Source organism: Phlebotomus papatasi, chromosome 3, assembly GCF_024763615.1.
Source record: "Phlebotomus papatasi isolate M1 chromosome 3, Ppap_2.1, whole genome shotgun sequence".
Classification (NCBI taxonomy): domain Eukaryota; kingdom Metazoa; phylum Arthropoda; class Insecta; order Diptera; family Psychodidae; genus Phlebotomus; species Phlebotomus papatasi.
In genome coordinates, this window is record NC_077224.1 from 16,479,773 (window position 1) to 16,492,341 (window position 12,569).

The 12,569-nt window shown below is 32.1% G+C and overlaps 1 protein-coding gene across 24 annotated transcripts in view; it reads right to left on the minus strand.

Annotated features, from left to right (window-relative positions):
- LOC129807867 (restin homolog) overlaps positions 1-12,354 on the minus strand; it is a 66,586-nt gene extending 54,232 nt beyond the window's left edge. For 7 of the 24 annotated variants that reach the window (XM_055857453.1, XM_055857452.1, XM_055857440.1 and 4 more), the window contains exon 1: positions 6,199-6,490. Coding sequence is in view for 12 of the 24 variants with exons in the window: in XM_055857451.1 (XP_055713426.1) it covers positions 11,396-11,582 (187 nt within the window). In the remaining 12 variants the exon portion in view is untranslated. Of the gene's footprint in view, positions 1-6,198; positions 6,491-11,395; positions 11,747-11,903 lie in introns of those variants that run through there. The other 17 variants (XM_055857462.1, XM_055857461.1, XM_055857460.1 and 14 more) reach the window with 7 other exon arrangements.
- Between the last annotated feature and the right edge of the window lie 215 nt (positions 12,355-12,569).

The window sequence follows — 12,569 nt, forward strand, 5'->3', positions numbered from 1 at the left end:
AATATATGACCATGGATGATATTTATTTAGTAACTTGGAAAAAAAATCAACATTTACGAACCTGCGACGTTACGAAGGTACAAAACCTTCCCCTACAGGAAGGCCCCGGATCCAACTTGTATAAAAATCGCTACTGAATTTCCATTTTCTTCTTGAGAAAAATCTAAGGTTTTTCAGGAACTATTTGAGGTGGGATTATGAACCTAATAAGTGAGACATTTTTTTGTCATAGTGCAAGAATCGCTTCGGTTTGTGTGTTAATCAGAAAATAATCACAAACCTTGGACATCATTTTACAGTATGAAGCATGGTCACTTTCCCCTACTTAAATTTTAATTTTCTCCTCTTTCCAAGAAAAATTTGTTGAGTATCCTACACTGAGAGAAATCTGAAAAAGTTAAAATAACATTCCGGAAATGTTAATTTTACCCTGCAGTATTTATCCGAAATCGGTGTAAATATTACCCTTTTTAGGTGTATTGGGGGTTCAAATTACCCCTTTTCATGTTAATTTTACCTTAAAAAGGTGTAAAATTACCATTAAAAAATGTTGATATATTTTTACACATAAGTGTTAAAATTATGAGGAGAAAAAGTTAATCGCACCCTCTTTTTTTCTCAGTGTATACTTTGACTGAGCGCGTTAGAAAAAAACGACCAAAAACGGTCGGTAGGTTTAGTGTTAAAAAAAATCAAAATAGAATCCACTTTAGGGAAGCTTATGGTCATCTTTAATTAGGTTTACTTTTTGTATTAGAAGAGCTTTTAGGGAATTTCTCAAGCTTTACATATAGTTGGCTCCCCCCAAATAGTTAAAATGGGTTTAGCATTGAATTTTCGATGAATTTTTGAAAGGAATTTTGTCTGAAAAGTTTTTTTTTAGACACAAAAAGAGCAGTTTTTATCCAATTTTAATCAATTTTTCGTTATTTTTTAAAGAAAAACGGAAACGGTATTTCCCTAAAAAAAACGAAAATAGGTAGTTTTCTTTATGAAACCACCTATTTAATCAAGATTAGGCTTAAACTTGGATTTTTCCAAATTTAACTCATGTTGTGAATACAATTTCCATCAAGAAAAGTTAATTTAGAAATGTTTTGGACCTTGGAGAATTTTTCTGAAAGTGTTCCCGTTTTTACTGAGATTGAAGCTACTTTTCTACTATAGTATCAATCTGAACCACTTAAAATGATCAAAATCGGATTGAAAGAATTTATGTCGAGTTTTCCAAGTGCAGTCTAAAATGTTTTGATGTAGCATTTTTATTTAAAATCAAAAATGCAATTTTCTCCTAGAAAAGCTACTCAGATCCATAGGAACGTTTTAGTACATTTGTCTAAATTTCTGGAACGTTTTAGTACAAATGTAACATAATGTGTTACTCAGCGTTTTGATTATTTTGTTCTTATATAAAGTCCAAAAACTTTTAAGAAATTACTGTTCTATTTTAGAACCAATGTTTTCTTCATTGCAGCTTTTAGTACATCTTTTTGTTTCTCTGTGAAACTATAATACATGTTTCGTCCAATTCTTTTTTGTGGTTTTGTGATTATACTTGTTAAGACAGCTTCTTAGATTCAACTTAGACTTTAGTACATGCATGTTCTAAAACAATTTTATTTATTCCTTACTTGTAATGTGATAGCTTCATTACCCACAATATCTCTTGCTCAATATTTATTTAAAACCGACCCAGGTTTAAAATATTTTTAGAATAATAATCTTTCTGCAGTTATAAACTATCATTTAGCATTACATATTTTTATTGTACATCATCAACGTGATTTATCCACTACATTTCTTGCAGAATTTTTTTTTAAGTAAACGTGAATCAAAAACTGTAATTTTTGCACAGTTTCTGCAGTTACCGTGAGTATTTTTCGTTGATCTGACTTTCCTCACTACAGTTCTTGCATAAAATATAATTTCTCAGAAAACCTAAGTTGAACGGATATGCACATTTGCAGCATAAACCTTGAATAGTGCATTCATGTCTGATGTGACTTTGCTCACTACATATCTTGCAAAAACTTTTCTCGTAAGAACACTCATAAATTACTCAATCACAAATGCGTCTCAGTGAATACCTTTAAAATTTTCACTGAATACACGAAAAAAAACTTCACGGTTTTTTCTCTTCTCTATAAATTGCTACTTATATATTTAATTTAAACTTCTGGGGGGCTTTTAACTCTCAACAAACCGCCCAATTTCATTTTTAACAAAAAAAAAAGCACAATATTTTTGTTCCACACCGTCAATTTTGAATTTTCTTCTTCCTCTCGGTTTCTTTAAACACCTCCCCCTTTTCTCTCCCAAAAGAGCCCCAAATATTTGTTTTGAAAACAAATTCCGTGTTTTAGTACAAAAGCCACAGAGATAAAAGAGCAAAATTGCGAAAAAATAGACAATGTTAGTGACTTTAATGGACTTTCTATTGACTTTTGTATTCACGTAGATTCACGTGAGTACTGTATTTTTTTGGCAACAAAAGCCACATTTCCTGCAAATCGCATAAAAACATTAAATCTGACACCCGCCCCGAATAAGGTCATGCGTAAAAGAACAATTTGCTCATACCATTTGTATCTTTCCCGATCACATTCAATTCAAACTCTGATTTATTTGATTGAAAATACGATCTTGAGTAACTCAATTGGATTTATTAACGAGGCTGACACTTTTTTCATGCTCGCGCAAGACAATCCTCTCAATCACGACTTTTCCAAGGAATTTTTGCATAATACTTTTATGTAGTTTTTTTTTGGGTATAGATTCTTAAGCAATTCGCTCAATCTCTTACGAATGTACTTTATGATCCACGAAAATCTCATTAAATTTGCCAGTGAATGTGTTGTTAATTTTTTATATTATAATTATAATCTTCATATAAATTGCAAGTATTTGAAATTTTTTCACACTATTCTTTCTCCTCTATGACTTTGTGGAATTCCCAGGAATTAATGTAAATTTATTGCAAAATAATTTGCCATAGATAAACTCGCGGAATTTGTAATGAGTTTGTCAAAGATTTTGGAGATTATCATTATTGGATCAAACTTAAATTAAAAATAAAGGATATGGATAATTAAATGAAGGTCTTACATAAGACATTGTTTTAGTTAAAGAATAAATTTTTGGAGTATCTATTTTGTTGTAATAAAATACAAAAAGCAAAATATACATTTTTACTTTTAAATTAATGAAATGAACATTAAGACATATGCACAATAATTTTCTTTTGTAAACATTTTATGAAAATTGCATGAGTGTGAGCGAGACGAGTATAACTAGTTTTCATTTACTCTCTTTCAAATGTCAAAAACATACTTCAGTGTCGTCCAAAAGTTTCTTGACAAATGTATGTTCGAGAAACCAGGTGGAAAAAATTTATAGAAAAAAATAACTTTTTAAAATTTTCCTTTTTGCAAATGAGTCGCTTGTAAACCATAGATGTTAAGGTAAAGTGTCCTCATACGAGCGGTGTCCTCGACTCAAACGGGGGGTCAATTTTTGAGTGTTTGATGGTCAATTTCTATGAAATTGTCACTGATTCGTATTTATTTATGGAATAATTGACCTATTAATGTTAGATCATACGCTAATATAGCAAGTAATAACAAATGTAAAATAAATTGAATAAATAATTCTACCGGTCGAGTGAGGAACCGGTCAAACGAGGGCACTTTACCTTATTTATGTACATGTACATATTTTAAAAATTTTAATTTATATTATTTCATATCAAAAATAGTAAATGTTTTCCCAAAGTTGAGCATTTTTCATCGGCCAAAAGTTTCTTGACATAATTGTAAAACTTACTCAAAATGGTCAAATACGTGCAAGTAACTTCTTTTAACCCAGTTATATTTTGAAGTTATGTCATTTGAGAGACCAATAGTGGGTTTGCACATTTCTAAAGTTTGCAATGGTCAATTTATAAATATAAAAGTGATATGTTGTCTTATTTTATAATTTAGGCTAAAAGGGAAAGTAAGCTGGCCAGAGATACTGCCGGAAGGAATCTGCATTGTTAATTGTTTAATTTTATGAAAAATCACAACATGATATACATAAAATCGTCAAAATTTATGGTAATAAGGCACGAGTAGATTTGGAAAAGGCAACTGGCAAATCCAGGGTTTCAACTCAAAATATCCCTGATAGTGGCCTCATGATATCAGCTCCAAAAACTTAGTATCAGTCGGTTGCTGAAGGAGCATAGGCCCTAGCAACTTTTGTTTAGTAAACACGTTTTTGACATTTCAGTGAAAAAGAATAAAATCTGCATTTAGTTATCTCGCTCACTCCCATAGACAATTAAAAAAACATGTTTACAAAACAAAAGTTATGCCCAACGCACAATAGCTCTTATTTGTAAACATATTTTCATAATTTCCTATCAGAGTGAGTGAAATGGCTATATGGACCTGATTGAGTCCAACAGTCAAAACGGTCAAAACGCAAAGAGGAATAAGAAGAAGAGGTATCTTTCATATAATAGCTTCCGCACAATGACTTTTGTTCTGTAAACATGTTTTCAAAACATTTATGAGAGTGTGCGAGACGACTAGAACTGTTTGCAGTCATTTTCATTCACATGTCAAACACATGTTCACAAAACAAAAGCAAATCTGTACTGTTCTTCTTATAATAATGATCTATTTAAATATATATTTTTGTAACGTTCCAGTTCGATATTTTGTTGTTAATAGGTTGTCATAAAGACTGCTATCTTTTGTTAAGTTTTATAGCGATCCTCGCAGAACAAATTGTCAAATGATACAATGAGTGGCAATATAAAACAAATGCATTTTAAATTAGTTATTGTCAAGCTCTTACCTAAAATTTGCGAATTAATTGAGCAACACGTAATTACTCTTTATTTCGCAAACATTTATTCTTGACATTTCATAAAGTCAGTGAGACATAATTTTAAATAGTTGTCTCGATCAATTACCCACTGAGTCTTCAAGTAATTTACAAAACAAAAGCAATTGTGCGTACGCCATAATTAACACATTCATTTTATTGTGCAGATCATTTACAATATTTTAAGAAAAAAAAAAAACAAGAAATACGCTTAAACTTTTTTACGAAACTTCTGTCCGAATTAGCAACGCAAACTCATTATTTCTTAAATTTTTTATTCAATAAAGTTTAAAATCCAAACTGTCATTTTGACATTATATTTAATTAACACTAAGCTACTCACGTTCCGCTCAGTCTACCGTTTTTTTCATATTTTAAATTATCACAGACAAAACAGAAATTAGTAAAACTTTTATTTACGCTTTAATATTTACTTTTACAGAGATTTTAATAGAGTCAAATTAAACTGTCAATTATCACTGTCACACATATATATTCTATTTAAGTCTTTTTTTTTAATTTTCAACTGCACAAAATGAATATTACGAATTTGGTAAACTCGGTAAATTGTTAAGATACCTTTTTGAATTCTGAAACTGTCAAATTCTGGTAATCATTTGAACAGAATTTTGACAACTAATGTCAATTTCCAAATTTAATGTTCTATGTTGAATTTTCAAAATTTTAACTCAAATTGATAAACGTATCTCATATTTTTAGGGAAAAACTTTCACTTTAATAATGTCACAATCTGTTAAAAAGCCACATAACAGATCTTTTACGATAAAACTCCAAATTTTCACACACTAAAAAGCAATAAATCTTAAAATTCGTGCATTTTATATTGATTTTCGTGAAAATCTCCTACAAAAATTTGCAAACACCTCACGTTTTTGCGATAAAGTCTTCATTTAAGTGCTTCAAAAAAATTAAAAACATTATTTTTTTACAAGCACGAGACACCAACCAAAAAAACACTCATTAATTTATGTTCAACAAATAGCCAATGGAGAGGAAAAACAAGGCAATTAATGGTGAAGATGGAATTGATTCCCGTAAAATTACCATAATCGACATGATTTAAGCCTGGAATTTTATATTTGATTTTCAGCTGGAGTTTTTAATGGAATCTTACAGGTTTTGTGGATTTTATAATTCAATTTCTTTCCAACAAAATGATTAATGATTATTGAAATTGCCACATTTACCTGATAAACTCACGCACAAACTATTTTTTTTTTCGTGTTTTTATTGAATTAAAAACAAGTTGGTAGATTTTCACACCCATTAACTTTGGCTTTTATTAGGGAATATTGACAATATTACCTGGTTAAAAAGTCGCTGATAGAACTCTCAAGAGACTGAGTGAGTTAATCCCAAAAGATTTTCTCTGAATTCCGCGTCTAGTCGCGGATATTTTCTTGACTTATTATCACTGTCTCTTCAAAGGGATTTTTATTAATCTCTGTGCCCGCAGAGTCGACTCTTTTTTTGTGAGACTTGCAATAGGGCCTCTCAAAAAAAAACTATTAACAAACTAAGTTAAACTTTAAAAGTCCAGAGACGTGAGACTTACGATGCTCACGGATTGATGTCTCATGGAAAACTGACTTTGCGCGATTGACTTGGAAGTTCCATGGAGGCAAAAATGTAATATCTCTCGCACACTCATCAACAAATCCCCCCAACTTCACGTACACACATTCAATTTTGCAATTGAAAGAAGGCACTAGAAGCAAAAAGAAACCCACAGTAATTCCCATCCCAAGAGATGATGATCAAATTCTAATATTCTTCTCAAGAAAAACAAAAAACACACACAAAAAAAACTTAGCAACAAGAAATAGCAAATTTTTCCTCAAAATACTCTCATGCGTGGCCAAGTGGCCAATAGTATATGACTTAATGATACTTAGGAAGGTGACTTCCAACTAACCCTCCGAGAGATGATTGACTCCTCTCTCCGGTGAAAAATTTAGCAGTGATTTAACAAAAAAAAATCGCAGAATGAGTTGCGCAGAAAAAATAAGCGGGAAACCTCAAAGAAACCCGAAGGGAATTACGCAACGGGTCAGATGAATTCTCCAGCAAAATACTTAATTTTCTTCTTCTTTTGGGGACAGCAAGTCATTAGATGTACAAAAGAGGAAGTGCAGTGATGGACTGGGGAATCCAGAAGTGGGACGAAATGTACTAATTTCGGAATTAATGGTTTTTCTAGCAATATCTTTGAAATTGATTCTAGAAATGCAAGTCTATAACTCTTGATGACTCAAGTCAAGTCTTAAAATGACTCTATAGGGGAGAGTGGGGCACTTTCATGTATAAAAAATTATGTTTATTTAATGTTTTTTGAGCATGAACTAAACGGTTATAGTTGATTTACTCGTATTTTTAGGACATGAATGTCCTTCCGGTGAGCGTCGGTGTATTGGGTGCAATCCAAAATAAAATCATGTCCTAAAAATACGAGTATCATCCACCGTCGGCTCATCTTTCTCTACTAATAGTTGATTTAGGGTAAATGTTCTAATTCAAAACCATTTTCACACGCTTTAGCTTTGACAGAAGATTCAACACATTAAGTTCATATTTTTTCTGAAGAGAATAACAAAAAATTGCTCCTTGACTCTTCTAGAATGTTACTGTTTAGTGAAAATTTTTTAGATATAATTGAAAAACCTTTTAAATACAAGAAAAATACGCGAATGTAAAATGCTTCTATTGGAAACAAATTAATCCAAATGGAGACAAGGGAAAGTTTCTAATTGGAGACAAACAGTGTAAGTGAAACCGCAACGAAAGGCTTCTAAAACCTTGTTGAGTTGCTCTTGTGTGCACGAATTGTTCTTATTCCTTGATTTTTTTCCTTTCTCATCTAAGACAATAAAAATCTCTCCAAAAAAATCATATTTTCGGGATTTCCTATTGAAGCATTTGCAGATACTTCAGAAAAACCCTTTTTGTTCACGAAATAGGTAATTATTTCATTTGAAAACTTTACGTACCGTTAACAATAAAGATTAGCACTTAATTTAACTAAAATTAGGCAGAAATATGACATAAATGTTAAACAAAACGAAAAAACAACAGTCACCTCATTGTGCTTTTCATTGGAAAACATGGTCAATCGATGAAAAATTCAATGGTGAAAAGGTACACTTTTAATTTTTCTTAGAAATTAAAAAATTAAAATTTGTGAATATGAATGGATTTTCGCTTTATTTAGAGCAAAATTAACTAAATAATGAAACTGAGGTATACAAAATATATAAATGTAGTAATTTAGTACTGTATTTATTATGAAAACAGTGACGTTTCCATTTGGAGTAGCGAAAAATTTCCATTTGGAGCAGGTTTTGAATTAGCTTAATTTACCCTACATACCATTCATAATTCATTTGGTAAAATAATCATAAAGGGAATTGGGGCACCTTCGAATTCTGGAACCTTTGAAATAGGGCCTTTTCTCCTATTTTTAAGTAGAATTAAACTAAAGAATTTAGCTAAATTATATCATGAAAATGTCGAGTTTCATTTGAAAATGAAACATAAGAGTCCTATTACAAAAGTGCCCCAATTTAAATGTTCCCCACTTTCCCCTAATAACAATTCAGCTGAGTAAAAACTACCCCTCATACCTCTAAATATATTTTACAAAACAAAGGTTATTCTGAACCTTTCAAAATAAATATTTCAAAAAATGAAACTTCTCACACATCTCAAGTTCCTTAAATAACCACAAGAGGCGCTTTCGACGTATTTCCCAAAGTGAAACATTTTACTGTTCGAACTCAAAAAGAGAACAGTTACATAATTGACTTTTTTCAACTTGTCACCGTTCTAGAGCTTAAACGGAAAAAGATATCAACTTCTTGTCTTCGGTGACCCCAACAAAAAAAAACAATACTTCTAGACGTTTTTTTTATTCCTCCGCCATCCCATCCAACTTCTCCAAAACCATGTGTTTATGGTTTTTTTTTCGAAAACGGCTCCTACGATTTCTTTTATTTTTGGATATGTTTTTGGAGGTGGTCTAGACATACCTATGACCTAAAAAATCGCCATTTTGAATGTTTGAAGGAAAAAGTTTAACCAGTCCATAGGGCATACTTTTTAACAGATTTGGTTAATTTGGATTTTTTTTTGGAAAAATCTTGAAATAAGTAGTATATCCGTAAATTCTCGTATTTACATTTTTGTTTGTCCGTGTGCTTGTAACTCATACCAGAACATTGTAGAATGATCATTTCTTTACTAATTTTTGAATTTATTGAAATGCTTTTATAATTTATTAATAAATTTAATCGTTAGTAAACCAGTAAGAACCAAAAGACCATGATAAAAAAAATAATTCACGGAGAGGTCTATCTCGTGAATTCGAGCATTCCGCAAGCTGGCTTCTCGTACTTGGAAGAAGGTGTTTTTGTTTCCTTGATTACAATCCATTTTACAAGACAAAATGTTGTGTAAAATATTCAATTCAATAAAATACGCCAAATTTTTTTTGTATAAGAATCGCCTAAAAATACAAATTTATAATTTTCGAAAAATCCCTCGTCCAGTATGACTTTAACTCATCTGCTAACAGGAAATATTTTGGTTTTTGAGTTCTGATGAACCTACTCTGAATTCTTTACTTAAGAGGTTATGTAAGTCACACAGACTAAAAAAAACAGTGTATGTTTAGAAAATATACAAAATTTAACATTCTTAATTGCTAGTACATTTTATGTGAAAGAATGTGCGACTTTTTTTGGGACATATACATTTTTGTTATATTGAAAGAAAAAATGTAATGAAAATACGCTGTTTTTTAGTCCGAGTGACTTACTTAGCCCCTTAAATCTTGTTTTCATAGAGCATTGCAAATTTATTTTTGAAGTAGGATTGCAAATACAGGTAGAGTGACATCCTACAGTAGGTCGACGAAATGAGCAGACCACTCTTAATAAATTAAATTACCTATCTATTTAAAATAGGTTTTGTTAAATTTATAAAACCCACTAGGGACGAGTGGGACACTGGTGTCCCAAAAACAAAAACAATTTCTTTTGACTAAGTATAGAAAGTTATTTTGTCAGAAAAAATTATTTTCGTCTACGTTATTACAACCCTGTTCATCCGGCTAAACCGGATAACCCTTTCAGGACGAATGGGGAACCGGTGTCCCAAAAACGTCAAAAAATTGTTTTTGCTTTTGGGACACCGATGTCAGACCCGTCCTAAAATGGTTAAGTATTGTAACAAATTTAAAAATTGTTCCATTCCAGGTAGATACCAAAAGTTACTAACAAAACATTAGCAAAAAATGTAAAAATAATCAAAGTTCTTTAGAAAAATCTAATTACAACTCTGTTCCTCCGGCTAAACCAGCTAACCTTTTAAGGATGAATGGGACACCAGTGTCCCAAAAACAAAATTTTTTTTTTTTTTCAAAAAAAAAATGTTTTTGTTTTGTTTTTTGCCCGCGACCCCAATAGGGATAAGCGGTTGAAAATGAATGAATGTTTTTGTTTTTGAGACACTGGTGTCCCACTCGTCCTTAAAGGATTAAGTATTGTAACAAATTCAAAAATTGTATCTAGGTAGATACCAAAAGTTACTAACAAAACATTAGTAAAAAAAAAGTAAAAATAAACAAAGTTCTTTAGAAAAATCTCATTACAACCCTGTTCATCCGGCTAAACCGGCTAACCTTTTAAGAACGAATGGAACACCGGCGTCTCAAAAACGAAAATATATTTTTCAAAATAATGTATTTGTTTTTGGGACACTGGTGTCCCACTAGTCGTTAAAGGGTTAACCTTGCTAAATATTGAAATAAAATTCCTTACTCTATTTATTTATAAATAATTATTTGCTATTTTCTGAAAATACGACGAAAGCGCCACATGCGGTGATTTTGTAAACTTGGAATATTCAGTATAGTTTTTGTGCCTAAGTTTATGTTTCTAAGTTTATGTTTTGTTTATTAAGATTTGTGTAATAATAGATCCGGCACACCTTTTAAATCAGAAAAATTTCAGGAAATCAAAATTCTTTCTCACACGTTTGCATATGTCTATCTCATTCTTTCGCACTCCAAATTCAATTGAGCTAAATTGAATTTATTGTGACATTAAAAAGAAGAAGAAGAGTGTGAAAAAATGAGACAGACATATGCAAAGCTGGTGATAAAGGGATTCGAATTTCGACTTCATGAAAATTCCCTGATCTAAAAGGTGTGCCGAAGCCATAAATAATTTTAATTTGGTGGGTAGTTTCAGGCCCTCCCTCCGGCCTGTCCCTCCCCCAGTCCACCCCTGTTCAGCATGGGAAGTTATATTTTTGATAGAAAAAAAGACATTGGAAGAAACTGAAGCGAGTCAACAATTAAATTTCACTTTCCAAGCTGAAGAGCAGCGAAATGGGGCGCTCTTAAGCTTCAGTGATCATGTCAGAGGATGCATCAGATTGTGTTTGTTGTAATGTGTCTTAAATTAAAATGAAATCAGTGTCCAAAACCAAAACATTTACTCACTTTTGCTTTCCGATGGCGGCGGATGGGAGGCTTTTGGTGTGGAGTGTTTTGTGCAGAGTCTCCCAATTCTCACGGAAGGCGGCCTAATCCCAGAGGGTTTGTGTGATGATGTTGATGGTGCAAATGATGCTTCACTCGCCGTATCACACTCACTGACCTCTGGCTTTTCCTCGACATTTTCACTCATTTTCACAGAGTTTATTCACTTTGGGTTGATTTTAGATACACAAAATAATTAAATCTATCTTGAGGAATCTCGTTAGCAAGACACTGGCTCAATACACTGGCAAAATTAGCAATTAAAAACGTTGGATTGTGTCGTAAATTGCGTACGATTGACGACGTAAGAAGCTATTTATAAAAAACACAAACATTTCTTTTTTTCTCTATTCTGCGCGACAAAAAACAAACAAGTGGATTCAAGGGAGCATTTATTAATGCATTTTTTCACGGAGTTGAATCACTATCCGACATTGGCTATGCGCTTGATGGATTATCATCTACTTACCACAACTCCGGGAGCACCCTGTTGACCCTATTATCACTCAATTAACTTGCCTCAGATTTCCCCCTCAATAGACACCAAACAAAATACTGACGCACTTCACAGACACTGCCAACAGAATCTACAGGATCTAAACTTTCACTTCCATGCACTTCCTGACTGGGAATATTCCCGGAAAGGGGTGAAAATCTACGTTGAAGCACCCCTTGACAATGGTAGAAAAGAGTGAGGTTAGGTTTCTTTGGGAGGAAGGAAAACACTTCACTTGGCACAGTATTTGGGGATTTTAGCACAATTTTTCAACACACACGCATAGCGGGGACAATTGGGAGGGATTTGTGATAATTTATGTGCAATTTAAGAGGACTTTTCACTGTGAAAACGACTTTTTCAACGAACGGTGGAAATTTTTCAGTGGCGTTGACGTTTACACTAATTTTCGCTCCAAACACCCTATAACAATTTCATCCGACGGACTAGATAGGATGTTCCACAGACATATCTGACGGTCCTTGGAAAATTTTAGAATTTTGCTGTTAAATTGAAAATTGCAAAACATTTTTCCAAAGTGTACTGAAAATTTGCAATTCTCCACTGAAATTTTGAAAGAAATTGTTTTGTACAAAATTAAATATGAATTTTTTCCCTGAAAATTTTAAAATCTTTACA